Below are 14600 nucleotides of genomic sequence, written 5' to 3'. Positions count from 1 at the left end.
TTCAATAAACCTATCAACATGCGAAACCTGGACTACATCCACATCATGCCCCAAGCATATGTTCTCACTTGGCTTTTCAACTGGCTTCTCATCCACCTGCACATGCTTTAAAGACTTTGGAAAAAAGTCAGAAGGCATATAAAACATCCGCCTTTGCACCTGTATCGGCCTTTGAGGTTCCTGTTTAATCCAACTTTGCATAGGACTCTTATCCACCTCAACCAAATTTACCTGCATATCTCTCACAGACACAACACCTTCATAGGGATAAATACCCATCTCCATCTGCTTCAAAATCTTGCCTTCCTTTTCCCTAGCAATCCTAATTGCATCATCAAATGACTTGGGATTCTTCAACTCAACCTTGATCCTCAAATGGGGTAACAAACCATCAATAAACAAGCTCTTTTTCAGAAACATAGGAGGAGCTTCCTGCTTCAATGTCATACACCACTTACCCCACAGACAAGTAAATACCTTCACAAAATCATCCAGTGATTGCCCATGGACCTGCTTCAAGATGCTCAGCTCCTGCAAAAGCACACTAGAATCCTCCACTTGCTGAAAACGCTCCAAAAGGCCTTCTTTCAATCTGTCTAAGGTCAAAACACCAGCATCCTGCGCTTCAAAATCCTTAAGCCAGCTTCGGGCATCTCCCTTCAAGAAAATCTTTATCAGCTTCAAAACCTGCTCTTCATCTGTGACATGGTTGCTAATGCATGCCAACTCCATCTGCTCCAAGAAGTCACACACATCTTCACCCTTCCTGCCATGAAACTCCGGATAGGACCACATCTTGATGACAACCTGTAACAATCCCTGAGCTCTCCTCAGTGGGGGCACCAGAAGGATGTAAGGTGAAAAAAAGAAAGAAAACCTATGCCTCTATAGCCCTTGCACCTCGCAAACTTGGAAACACACACACGAACGGGGGCACCGCCAGCCACCACTGGCTGGAACACTTCTGTCACTTCACCACCCAACCCACGCCAGACAAACAGCACAAACAGGGGCACCATAGACAAAGCAAACGCCCAGCAATTATATTCCCAGTCAAAACATTATACAAGCTTCTCTCGACACAGAAGCCTTACTCACACAACCATAAACAAAACACTCACTCAGGCCTCACTGTGGAGGATACACCACATCCCCAATCACCACATGATCCACTCGCCTGCCTGCTGTATCAATCACACCAGAATGAACCCGGCCACTCTCACTCCAGAGGGCGCCCCACCAGCTAACCCTCAAGTCTCTGCAGCCCATCACTTCTGCATGTGTCGTTAGTAGCAGCTCGACCATCATCTCTCTCTCTCACTCTCTCTATCTCTGTGCTGATCCTCTGCCAGCCTCACAACAAACCCAAGCAGCTTATTTGCCGTGCTGTGCCAGCCCACCACCAAGCAGCAACACCTATCTTTTCCTCTGCTTCACTCGGCAGCCTGCTCTCTGTCCACTGTCGGCTTCACCTACGCGGCCCACACCAGCCCTCGTAGATCACCTGTCCACAGCCACACGCTGTGACCACTTCATCTACCCAGCTTCAAGTTCCTTCGCCACCTCTCCTCGCCCCTGATATCTGCACACTCCCAGCAGCATCACCTAGCGGCCCCCCCATGGTTGGCAGTCAATCTGTAGCACCCAACCTGCACACCTTGACGCCTGCCACCACTGCAGCGCTTCCCCTTCACCAGAGAAGCTCCTTCGCGTCTCTCCTTGTGCTGTGGTGGCTGCCCTTGACCACCACTTAGAAGGCCCCTCACGCCAGTCCACACGACCTCACTCTTGGCCTTTCCTCTTGCGCTGGCAGCCAGGCCACCCACTTCAAGGCAGCCTCCCTCTATGTATAGCTGCAGCTGCGCTTCTTGAGGCCGTCACAAGCCAAGGCGGCTCTTCTTCGCCGTCTGTCCCCCAACCATATCAACGCGGCGGCTTGCTATCCTTGCGCCTCTACACTTGTTTTACCTGACACCAGCACTCGTCAGCTTTCACAGCTGGCGCTCTGCACACCAGCTAACGCGTTCCCAAGCTTTAGCACCCACAGCTGACCCTCAGAGTTCCTCCCAGGCGGCCAGTCAGCTGCACTCACTTCATTCGTCGCCAGCCACTATCTTCAGAGCGGCTGCACCAACTCGCCTCACACCCTGGCGGTCTTCTGTCATGTCGGTCCTCCAACAGCCATGCCTGCGCCCCAACTCTTCCCTTGGCTTGGCTTGCAGAGCTGCGCCAGAGAGTCCCCCAGCTGCTCTTTACACGGAGGCCCCCCATCTGTGCTCACCAGCTACTCCAGCAGCTTGTCCACTGGCTTCCACACGGCCCACACGGCCAGAAATTTTTGCTGCTTTCTACGCTCCAGAGCCTCCCAGCTTTCGTCTCTGCCGCTACCTCCTTTCAGGCTTCACACTTTCGCTTTTTCTTGCAGTTACGCCAGAGAGCCAAAATCCAGAAATCGCCTTCACGTGCTGGCCGATTTCGAAAGCTCCTCGCTGGCTGCAGTGGAAACATCCATGTGGCCATGCTTTATTGGCCATGTTAATGTATTAATTTTCATTTACCTAAAAGATGGCCACCATGAAGGCTTTCACACTCATCTAAAGGCTACCTTGGCCCATTAATATTAATTGCTCCATGCTCCACACACCTCGTAATGCAACCTTCCAATGTCCACTCTCACTTGGACGCGCACACAAATTCAGGCTACCAAGCAACTGATCTCACCCCAAGCTGACCACGTTCGGACAGGCCTGCAAGAGCCTCAAAATGAAATGCATCCACCCTGTACACCAGGCAAGGCATTCTACGGCCAAGTTTTCATTCACACCATGCACATGTATGTACACAAGCCCAAAAGACCACTCAGAAAAATGCCTGACATACTTTGCCAACCCCCCCATCTACTAGAGCATTCATGCTCAGCAGCAAAAAGCATCTACACTCATTGCACAATATGTACAACCTTATGTACAAAACTCCAAATCGCTGTCAAAAAACTCAGTCACCTGGATCCAAAGGAAACTGCTTCAATCCATCATCCACCTTCATAACATTCTTCCAAAAAAGTGGTATCAAAGCACACCACACGTCAACCACATCTGCTCCAAAATCACTTTCATCCATCTCTTCATAAGCGTCCATAGTCTCTCTCCATACATCCTCATCCATAGGTGCCTGCTCTCGAGAGAGACCTTGATATAGCATTTCTCCTACAATATACATTTTAGTTCTCAACACTTGTGGCATCACAACAGCTAACATCCAATTCAACAACATTTGAGAGGCCCAAGTCTCAACCTTTACATTTTCACACACAAGCATATCATCATTCTCCACCACAGGAGCATCCAAAGGTGCCTCAATGCTCTCCAAGACAGGCATCACAACATCATCCTCCAATTCAATCTTTTCAGCATCTTTTTCAACCATGGCCTTTGTCTTCAACATCTCAGCCACATGCATAGAAGCCTTTAATACACTCACAACCATGTCTGCATCCATACAGGGAATTCGAAGCTCGCAAGCTAATTGCTCCATAGTTTCATCAACCTTCAAACTCCTAGAACACCCACTCACTTGCTTAGCTTCCAATTCCCCCAAGCATACCAGGTCTTGGAGTACACCATCTAGGACAGCATCGAGCTTCGCATCATTATCGATCGAACTCTCATCTTCACGCTCTTCTAGCTGATAGCCTTCTACGGCATTGCCAACCCCCCAGGTGTCACTGCTGTCCAAAGGCTCCTCTTCACATGAAGCATCCCAAGACAAAACATCCACCTTTTCTATCACAGATACTGGATCATCATCCAATTGCCCAAGAAAATCAATGATAACAAGGTCGTCCTCCCGGTTTTGAACATCCATATCACCAACATTCTCAATAACAATCTCACTAGCAATCTCTACCCCATCCTCCTCCCTGCTAGAGTTATCTTTAGGACTTTTTGTGTCCAGCTCATCTTCTCGCTCATCATCTGCAAATTCCAAAGTATCATCCAAGTCTTCACTTTCATGTACCTGCATACTATCACTCTCAACACTTGAAGGATCGTCAACCAAGCTTTCCACATCGCTACCTTTCGTAGCCATGACATCCATTACCAAAGGAGAGTCCCTTAACAACTCTTCACCTGCAAAAGACTCAGCCTGTGATCCTAAATCTTCATTCGGCTTCCCAACATGCATATCTTTCCTTTCAATAAACCTATCAACATGCGAAACCTGGACTACATCCACATCATGCCCCAAGCATACGTTCTCACTTGGCTTTTCAACTGGCTTCTCATCCACCTGCACATGCTTTAAAGACTTTGGAAAAAAGTCAGAAGGCATATAAAACATCCGCCTTTGCACCTGTATCGGCCTTTGAGGTTCCGGTTTAATCCAACTTTGCATAGGACTCTTATCCACCTCAACCAAATTTACCTGCATATCTCTCACAGACACAACACCTTCATAGGGATAAATACCCATCTCCATCTGCTTCAAAATCTTGCCTTCCTTTTCCCTAGCAATCCTAACTGCATCATCAAATGACTTGGGATTCTTTAACTCAACCCTGATCCTCAAATGGGGTAACAAACCATCAATAAACAAGCTCTTTTTCAGAAACATAGGAGGAGCTTCCTGCTTCAATGTCATACACCACTTACCCCACAGACAAGTAAATACCTTCACAAAATCATCCAGTGATTGCCCATGGACCTGCTTCAAGATGCTCAGCTCCTGCAAAAGCACACTAGAATCCTCCACTTGCTGAAAACGCTCCAAAAGGCCTTCTTTCAACCTGTCTAAGGTCAAAACACCAGCATCCTGCGCTTCAAAATCCTTAAGCCAGCTTCGGGCATCTCGCTTCAAGAAAATCTTTATCAGCTTCAAAACCTGCCCTTCATCTGTGACATGGTTGCTAATGCATGCCAACTCCATCTGCTCCAAGAAGTCACACACATCTTCACCCTTCCTGCCATGAAACTCCGGATAGGACCACATCTTGATGACAACCTGTAACAATCCCTGAGCTCTCCTCAGTGGGGGCACCAGAAGGATGTGAGGTGAAAAAAAGAAAGAAAACCTATGCCTCTATAGCCCTTCCACCTCGCAAACTTGGAAACACACACACGAACGGGGGCACCGCCAGCCACCACCGGCTGGAACACTTCTGTCACTTCACCACCCAACCCACGCCACACAAATAGCACAAACAGGGGCACCATAGACAAAGCAAACGCCCAGCAATTATATTCCCAGTCAAAACATTATACAAGCTTCTCTCGACAAAGAAGCCTTACTCACACAACCATAAACAAAACACTCACTCACGCCTGTCTCACTGCGGAGGATACACCACATCCCCAATCACCACATGATCCACTTGCCTGCCTGCTGTATCAATCACACCAGAATGAACCCGGCCACTCTCACTCCAGAGGGCGCTCCACCAGCTAACCCTCAAGTCTCTGCAGCCCATCACTTCTGCATGTGTCGTCAGTAGCAGCTCGACCATCATCTCTCTCTCTCACTCTCTCTATCTCTGTGCTGATCCTTTGCCAGCCTCACAACAAACCCAAGCAGCTTATCTGCCCTGCTACCAAGCAGCAACACCTATCTTTTCCTCTGCTTCACTCGGCACCCTGCTCTCTGTCCACTGTCGGCTTCACCTACGCGGCCCACACCACCCTCGTAGATCACCTATCCACAGCCACACGCTATGACCACTTCATCTACCAAGCTTCAAGTTCCTTCGCCACCTCTCCTCGCCCCTGATATCTGCACACTCCCAGCAGCATCACCTAGCGGCCCCCCCATGGTTGGCAGTCCATCTGTAGCACCCAACCTGCACACCTTGACGCCTGCCAACTGCAGCGCTTCCCCTTCACCAGAGAAGCTCCTTCGCGTCTCTCCTTGTGCTGTGGCTGCCCTTGACCACCACCTAGAAGGCCCCTCACGCCAGTCCACAGAGGCCCCCCGTCTGTGCTTGCCACCTACTCCAGCAGCTTGTCCACTGGCTTCCACACACCCCACACGGCCAGAATTCTTTGCTGCTTTCCATGCTCCAGAGCCTCCCAGCTTTCGTCTCTGCTCGCTACCTCCTTTCAGGCTTCACACTTTTGCTTTTTTTGCAGATGCGCCAGAGAGCCAAAATCCAGAAATCGCCTTCACGTGCTGGCCGATTTCGAAAGCTCCTCACTGGCTGCAGTGGAAACATCCATGTGGCCATGCTTTATTGGCCATGTTAATGTATTATTTTTCATTTACCTAAAAGATGGCCACCATCAAGGCTTTCACACTCATCTAAAGGCTACCTTGGCCCATAAATATTAATTGCTCCATGCTCCACACACCTCGTAATGCAACCTTCCAATGTCCACTCTCACTTGGACGTGCACACAAATTCAGGCTACCAAGCAGCTGATCTCACCCCAAGCTGACGGACAGGCCTGCAAGAGCCTCAAAATGAAAGGCATCCACCCAGTACACCAGGCAAGGCATTCCATGGCCAAGTTTTCATTCACACCATGCACACGTATGTACACAAGCCCAAAAGACCACTCAGAAAAATGCCTGACATACTTTGCCAACCCCGCCATCTGCTAGAGCATTCATGCTCAGCAGCAAAAAGCATCTACACTCATCGCACAATATGTACAACCTTATGTACAAAACTCCAAATCGCTGTCAAAAAACTCAGCCACCTGGATCAAAAGGAAACTGCTTCAATCCATCATCCACCTTCATAACATTCTTCCAAAAAAGTGGTATCAAAGCACACCACACGTCAACCACATGTGCTCCAAAATCACTTTCATCCATCTCTTCATAAGCGTCCATAGTCTCTCTCCATACATCCTCATCCATAGGCGCCTGCTCTCGAGATAGACCTTGATATAGCATTTCTCCTACAATATACATTTTAGTTCTCAGCACTTGCGGCATCACAACAGCTAAGATCAATTCAACAACATTTGAGAGGCCCAAGTCTCAACCTTTACATTTTCACACACAAGCATATCATCATTCTCCACCACAGGAGCATCCAAAGGTGCCTCAATGCTCTCCAAGACAGGCATCACAACATCATCCTCCAATTCAATCTTTTCAGCATCTTTTTCAACCATGGCCTTTGTCTTCAACATCTCAGCCACATGCATAGAAGCCTTTGATACACTCACAACCATGTCTGCATCCATACAGGGAATTCCAAGCTCACAAGCTAATTGCTTCACAGTTTCATCAACCTTCAAACTCCTAGAACACCCACTCACTTGCTTAGCTTCCAATTCCCCCAAGCATACCAGGTCTTGGAGTACACCATCTAGGACAGCATCGAGCTTCGCATCATTATCGATCGAACTCTCATCTTCACGCTCTTGTAGCTGATAGCCTTCTACGGCATTGCCAACCCCCCAGGTGTCACTGCTGTCCAAAGACTCCTCTTCACATGAAGCATCCCATGACAGAACATCCACCTTTTCTATCACAGATACTGGATCATCATCCAATTGCCCAAGAAAATCAATGATAACAAGGTCGTCCTCCCGGTTTTGAACATCCATATCACCAACATTCTCAATAACAATCTCACTAGCAATCTCTACCCCATCCTCCTCCCTGCTAGAGTTATCTTCAGGACTTTTTGTGTCCGGCTCATCTTCCCGCTCATCATCTGCAAATTCCAAAGTATCATCCAAGTCTTCACTTTCATGTACCTACATACTATCACTCTCAACACTTGAAGGATCGTCAACCAAGCTTTCCACATCGCTACCTTTCGTAGCCATGACATCCATTACCAAAGGAGAGTCCCTTAACAACTCTTCACCTGCAAAAGACTCAGCCTGTGATCCTAAATCTTCATTCGGCTTCCCAACATGCATATCTTTCCTTTCAATAAACCTATCAACATGCGAAACCTGGACTACATCCACATCATGCCCCAAGCATACGTTCTCACTTGGCTTTTCAACTGGCTTCTCATCCACCTGCACATGCTTTAAAGACTTTGGAAAAAAGTCAGAAGGCATATAAAACATCCGCCTTTGCACCTGTATCGGCCTTTGAGGTTCCTGTTTAATCCAACTTTGCATAGGACTCTTATCCACCTCAACCAAATTTACCTGCATATCTCTCACAGACACAACACCTTCATAGGGATAAATACCCATCTCCATCTGCTTCAAAATCTTGCCTTCCTTTTCCCTAGCAATCCTAACTGCATCATCAAATGACTTGGGATTCTTCAACTCAACCCTGATCCTCAAATGGGATAACAAACCATCAATAAACAAGCTCTTTTTCAGAAACATAGGAGGAGCTTCCTGCTTCAATGTCATACACCACTTACCCCACAGACAAGTAAATACCTTCACAAAATCATCCAGTGATTGCCCATGGACCTGCTTCAAGATGCTCAGCTCCTGCAAAAGCACACTAGAATCCTCCACTTACTGAAAACGCTCCAAAAGGCCTTCTTTCAACCTGTCTAAGGTCAAAACACCAGCATCCTGCGCTTCAAAATCCTTAAGCCAGCTTCGGGCATCTCCCTTCAAGAAAATCTTTATCATCTTCAAAACCTGCTCTTCATCTGTGACATGGTTGCTAATGCATGCCAACTCCATCTGCTCCAAGAAGTCACACACATCTTCACCCTTCCTGCCATGAAACTCCGGATAGGACCACATCTTGATGACAACCTGTAACAATCCCTGAGCTCTCCTCAGTGGGGGCACCAAAAGGATGTGAGGTGAAAAAAAGAAAGAAAACCTATGCCTCTATAGCCCTTCCACCTCGCAAACTTGGAAACACACACACGAACGGGGGCACCACCAGCCACCGGCTGGAACACTTTTGTCACTTCACCACCCAACCCACGCCAGACAAACAGCACAAACAGGGGCACCATAGACAAAGCAAACGCCCAACAATTATATTCCCAGTCAAAACATTATACAAGCTTCTCTCGACACAGAAGCCTTACTCACACAACCATAAACAAAACACTCACTCAGGCCTGTCACACTGCGGAGGATACACCACATCCCCAATCACCACATGATCCACTCGCCTGCCTGCTGTATCAATCACACCAAAATGAACCCGGCCACTCTCACTCCAGAGGGCGCCCGACTAGCTAACCCTCAAGTCTCTGCAGCCCATCACTTCTGCATGTGTCGTCAGTATAGCAGCTCGACCATCATCTCTCTCTCTCACTCTCTCTGTCTTTGTGCTGATCCTCTGCCAGCCTCACAACAAACCCAAGCAGCTTATCTGCCCTGCTACTACTGGCCCACCACCAAGCAGCAACACCTATCTTTTCCTCTGCTTCACTCGGCACCCTGCTCTCTGTCCACTGTCGGCTTCACCTACGCGGCCCACACCAGCCCTCGTAGATCACCTGTCCACATCCACACGCTGTGACCACTTCATCTACCCAGCTTCAAGTTCCTTCGCCACCTCTCCTCGCCCCTGATATCTGCACACTCCCAGCAGCATCACCTAGTGGCCCCCCCATGGTTGGCAGTCCATCTGTAGCACCCAACCTGCACACCTTGACGCCTGCCACTGCAGCGCTTCCCCTTCACCAGAGAAGCTCCTTCGCGTCTCTCCTTGTGCTGTGGTGGCTGCCCTTGACCACCACTTAGAAGGCCCCTCACGCCAGTCCACACGACCTCACTCTTGGCCTTTCCTCTTGCGCTGGCAGCCAGGCCACCCACTTCAAGGCAGCCTCCCTCTATGTATAGCTGCAGCTGCGCTTCTTGAGGCCGTCACAAGCCAAGGCGGCTCTTCTTCGCCGTCTGTCCCCCAACCATATCAACGCGGCGGCTTGCTATCCTTGCGCCTCTACACTTGTTTTACCTGACACCAGCACTCGTCAGCTTTCACAGCTGGCGCTCTGCACACCAGCTAACGCGTTCCCAAGCTTTAGCACCCACAGCTGACCCTCAGAGTTCCTCACAGGCGGCCAGTCAGCTGCACTCACTTCATTCGTCGCCAGCCACTATCTTCAGAGCGGCTGCACCAACTCGCCTCACACCCTGGCGGTCTTCTGTCACGTCGGTCCTCCAACAGCCACGCCTGCGCCCCAACTCTTCCCTTGGCTTGGCTTGCAGAGCTGCGCCAGAGAGTCCCCCAGCTGCTCTTTACACGGAGGCCCCCCATCTGTGCTCGCCAGCTACTCCAGCAGCTTGTCCACTGGCTTCCACACGGCCCACACGGCCAGAATTTTTTGCTGCTTTCTACGCTCCAGAGCCTCCCGGCTTTCGTCTCTGCCGCCGCTACCTCCTTTCAGGCTTCACACTTTCGCTTTTTCTTGCAGCTGCGCCAGAGAGCCAAAATCCAAAAATCGCCTTCACGTGCTGGCCGATTTCGAAAGCTCCTCGCTGGCTGCAGTGGAAACATCCATGTGGCCATGCTTTATTGGCCATGTTAATGTATTAATTTTCATTTACCTAAAAGATGGCCACCATGAAGGCTTTCACACTCATCTAAAGGCTACCTTGGCCCATTAATATTAATTGCTCCATGCTCCACACACCTCGTAATGCAACCTTCCAATGTCCACTCTCACTTGGACGCGCACACAAATTCAGGCTACCAAGCAACTGATCTCACCCCAAGCGATGATTGTTTAAATATCGTCAGCAGTAAGGTAATCGATATAGCTGTAGCATTCTCCAGCTGAATTGGGTCTTGCTGCAGGAGGAGTTACTGTAATGGACGACTTTCTTTGCCAGTTTTTCCCAAGTATCTTACAGCAGAAGATTAAGAAGGGATTAGACGATAACACAACAGATTGCGCAAAGATTAATATAGATAGCACCGACGATGGCAGCTCTGCCAATCCCTACTGCTTGTATGGCAGCCAGACGATCCAGTTCTTCACGTCTTCTCTATACCTTGCAGCGATAGTGGCCACCTTCTTTGCAGGTATTGTGAGTAGACGCCATGGTCGCAAGGTGACCATTCTCATGGCGGGCATCTTCTATGATTTTGGTGTGGTCCTCAACAGTACCTCTGGCAGCCTCCCTGATACCCAAGCTAGCCTTGCCATGCTAGTCTGTGGCCGCATAATGCTGGGGTTTGGAGTAGGCTTTGGCAATCAGGCAAGCACTAATTTATCCTCGCTCTAATATCTTGTTTCCTTTAGTTGTAGTTGTTGAATTCATTTTTTCTACATCTTAAAGTTATTTAGATGAGGGAGTAAGGCTAGTCAAGATTATCAAATAACCTTGCAAAGGTTAAAAGATAGAAGTACGCAACGGGGTGGTGCTGACATTGTGCTTTTCGCAATGGTGTGTGTGTGTGTGTGTGTTTGTTTTATGTAGGCTGTACCTTTGTTTTTATCAGAGATAGCCCCAGCAGACGCAAGAGGGACCTTGAACAGTCTGTTCCAGTTGAACGTGACGATTGGGATTCTGATGGCAAGCATCGTGAATCTGGAGGCAGAAAAGAAACATCCATGGGGATGGCGTCTTTCGTTAGGATTCGCAGCAGTGCCTGCTGTGCTGCTTACTATTGGAAGTTTGCTAATAGTGGAAACTCCAAACAGTTTAGCACACAGGGGGCTCCATCACAATGCTGAGCTTGTGCTGCATAAGCTCAGAGGGGACGGCTATGACGCACGGGGGGCCCTACAAGAACTGGTGGGGGCATCATCATACGCCCCCCAAGTACCTTAATCCCTACCTTAGTCCCAACAGTAATTCCAGCTTTAACCGTAGCATCAACCACAACCTTAATCCCAGCCTTAGCTCCAACATAGATGCCAACATTAGCCCCAGCATCAATTCCAACCCTTACTCTATCATCAATCCCAACATGATCCCTAGCATCGATGCGAGCCCTAACCCTAGCATCAACTCCAACCTTTACCACAGCATTCAGTCCAATTTCAGCACTAACTTTAGCGTCAATTCCAACGTTAATCCTAGCATGCTTAATCCCAATGTTAACCCCAACATCATTACTCCAGAAAGCATCGACAACTCTCATGCTCATCACCTCACCACAACAAGAAAGCGTGGTTGGTTTGGAGATCTTTTAGCGAGATCCAATAGACCACCATTAATCATATCCATTGCAGTGCAATTCTTCCATCTCTGTACTCTGCATTGCTTATTGGAGCCGTTAACGTGCTCTCCACGCTCGTGTCCATGGTCCTTGTTGACCGAGTGGGGCGTAGAGCCCTTCTTCTCTAATCCCTTTTATTAATGCTAATCCCTGCATTGATGCTAGTCATAGGTTTGTTTCAATCGTAATCATTTCATCTCCATGTTAGGTTTGTTAAAGAAAAGTAATTTATTGACTCTAATCCTTTATTTTCAAAATAGGCAAAAATTTTGGGTGGGAAGTCTGCCCAATCCATCTCCCGTCCACCTTAAGAGGCCGTAAGTCTGCTCTCCATTATGGTTGGCCTTAAGTCTCCTCCCTCTCTTCTATAATTCCCTCTCTTCTATTATGGTTGGCCTTAAGTCTCCCTCCTCTCTTCTATAATTGGCATTGGCCTTGGTAAGTTTTGTAGGGACTTCTCTCGCTATATAGTTGGCCTTGCCCTCTCCTCTTGAACGGTCACGGATAGATAAAAAATGTTCTCTCTATATAAAAAATGTTCTCACTAAAGGTTGAAGAGAAAAAAAGCAATTTTGAATGTCAAGCACTTTCTTCATAATTTCATTTAATTACTAGTATTTTTTAAATATTTGAAAGAATTTTTTTCTTTCTCCTTTCAAGATAAGGCATATTAGTTTTTAGAATGTGAGTATATAGGCTAAGGGGGATAAAGGGAACCTGTCTTTTCCCCAACTCTGAATCTTAGGCACTCACACACATCTTACCCAATTACACTAGATTTTTTCAACGACCTTGGGCAAAGAATTTCAAAATGAATATAACTATGTGATAATATAGTGTAAGACACACATGATTTGGGAAAAGACAGTCGAGAGCATGCTCAATTTTTCAAAAATCTTATCGATCTTCAAAGGAGGAGGAGAAACGCCTCATCTAATTTTTTCAACAAATAGTACTAATTGGATGAATCTATGAAAAATTAGATGCGTATTTAAAATGGTCTTTCACTAACCATTAGAAAAAAGGACTCCCTTCAATCTCAACCAGTTTTTATGTACATGTATAGGTTAACCGGTTTTATAACTAAGACTTCGAAATTGTAAATATTTAAATTCAAGGCTACTCAAAATTACACTCGGTTTTTCGAAAAGAAAAGAAAAATTACACAAAAGGACGTTTTTTTAATGACCATCTATTGTTTCTACTTTTCTGCCATCCTAGTTTCAAATTTGGGCTCGATTTAGTCCACTTTTACTACAGCGTAAATGAGGTGATTTCCAATCAGAATTATATTGGCAAAGCCGTGCGCGGCACGTCGAGACTCGATATTCTGTGGAAGGGGTTAGCAATAAACGATTGTAATTATGGTGATTATTGCAGGTGTTGGTTGGAATCATCTTGATAGGAACGGCAGACGAAGAAACACTTCCAAAGTGGCCGGCCAATAGTGGTGCTGTTGCTGGTGTGTGTGTACGTGTGCGCGTTTGCATGGTCGTGGGGGCCATTGGGGTGGCTGATATCGACAGAAATATTCCCACTGGTATCCCGGTCAGAGGGGCAGAGCGTTGCCGTCTTCTTCAACATGCTCTTCACTTTCCTCACCACCCTCACCATGCTGTGCCGCATGAAGTTCGGCATCTTCTTCGCGGGGTGGACGCTGGTCATGGGCGCCCTCACCTACTTCTTCTTGCCCGAGACCATGAACATGGAGATCGAAGTCATGGGTACCATCTGGTCCTACCACTGGTTCTGGAAACGCTTTGTTACCCCTCCACATGACATCCAGATGAATAACATGAGCTCTAACGTCCCTATGTCCATTCACCACCCTACATAAAACTCAACATTACCTTCCCCATTTCAAAAAAAAAACTCAAATTTTTAGCTTTGCGTGCATAACCGTAACGAAAGAACCATGAGTATTTTTCTTTAAAAACAAGTGCAGTGTATGTAATAATGTATCCTACCAGGTTATTTTATTTCCATTTAAACAAATAAGAGTAATCTTATTTTCTCATTAGTATATTGGCTTTTTTAATCTCATTTCTCCAGTTTTAAAGAAGGCAATTCATAATGACATTATGAGGAGCAAATGCAAATTGATATCCATGTTCCACAAGAGATGAAAAGAATAATACTCTCTTTACTTTTGAATTTATCACAAAAGATGGATCTTGTGCCACTACAAGAGGATGAGGGCATAGCCGCACAATGTAGCCATGAGAGAGTGACAACCACAACCTGGGAATATTACATAGACAATACGTAGCTATACACACGACTATAGTCACGTGCATAGCTGCGTCAATAGTTGCGTGTATAGTCGTACACTAAGAAAAAAAAATTGAATTCTCCCATGCCATGCGTGACTGTCTCTTTTGCCTTGCCAATCTTTTTGCCTCTCCTCCGTTCCCAAAACCTATAATGAAAAGATCTTTTTTTCCTCATCTCCCCTACCTCAAGTAAGAAACTCATCCTCTCTTCCCTTTATGTGCTTCTATCTCCCAACTATAAGCATGGATCTCATGCTTTCT

General features: G+C 47.2%; 1 protein-coding gene across 1 annotated transcript; it reads left to right on the top strand.

Annotated features, from left to right (window-relative positions):
* Positions 1 to 10962: 10962 nt before the first annotated feature.
* On the top strand, positions 10963 to 13855 carry LOC147615980 (uncharacterized). The gene is made up of 2 exons (XM_086778041.1): positions 10963 to 11099; positions 13447 to 13855. The coding sequence occupies exons 1-2, from the start codon at positions 10965 to 10967 to the stop codon at positions 13843 to 13845; spliced, it is 534 nt and encodes a 177-aa protein (XP_086634167.1). The 5' UTR covers positions 10963 to 10964; the 3' UTR covers positions 13846 to 13855.
* Positions 13856 to 14600: the final 745 nt, after the last annotated feature.

This window comes from Cibotium barometz, chromosome 39 (genome assembly GCF_041138505.1).
Source record: "Cibotium barometz isolate CiBa-2024 chromosome 39, ASM4113850v1, whole genome shotgun sequence".
Taxonomy (NCBI): domain Eukaryota; kingdom Viridiplantae; phylum Streptophyta; class Polypodiopsida; order Cyatheales; family Cibotiaceae; genus Cibotium; species Cibotium barometz.
The sequence above is the reverse complement of the archived record's forward strand: the minus strand, read 5'-3'. Positions and strand labels throughout refer to the sequence as shown.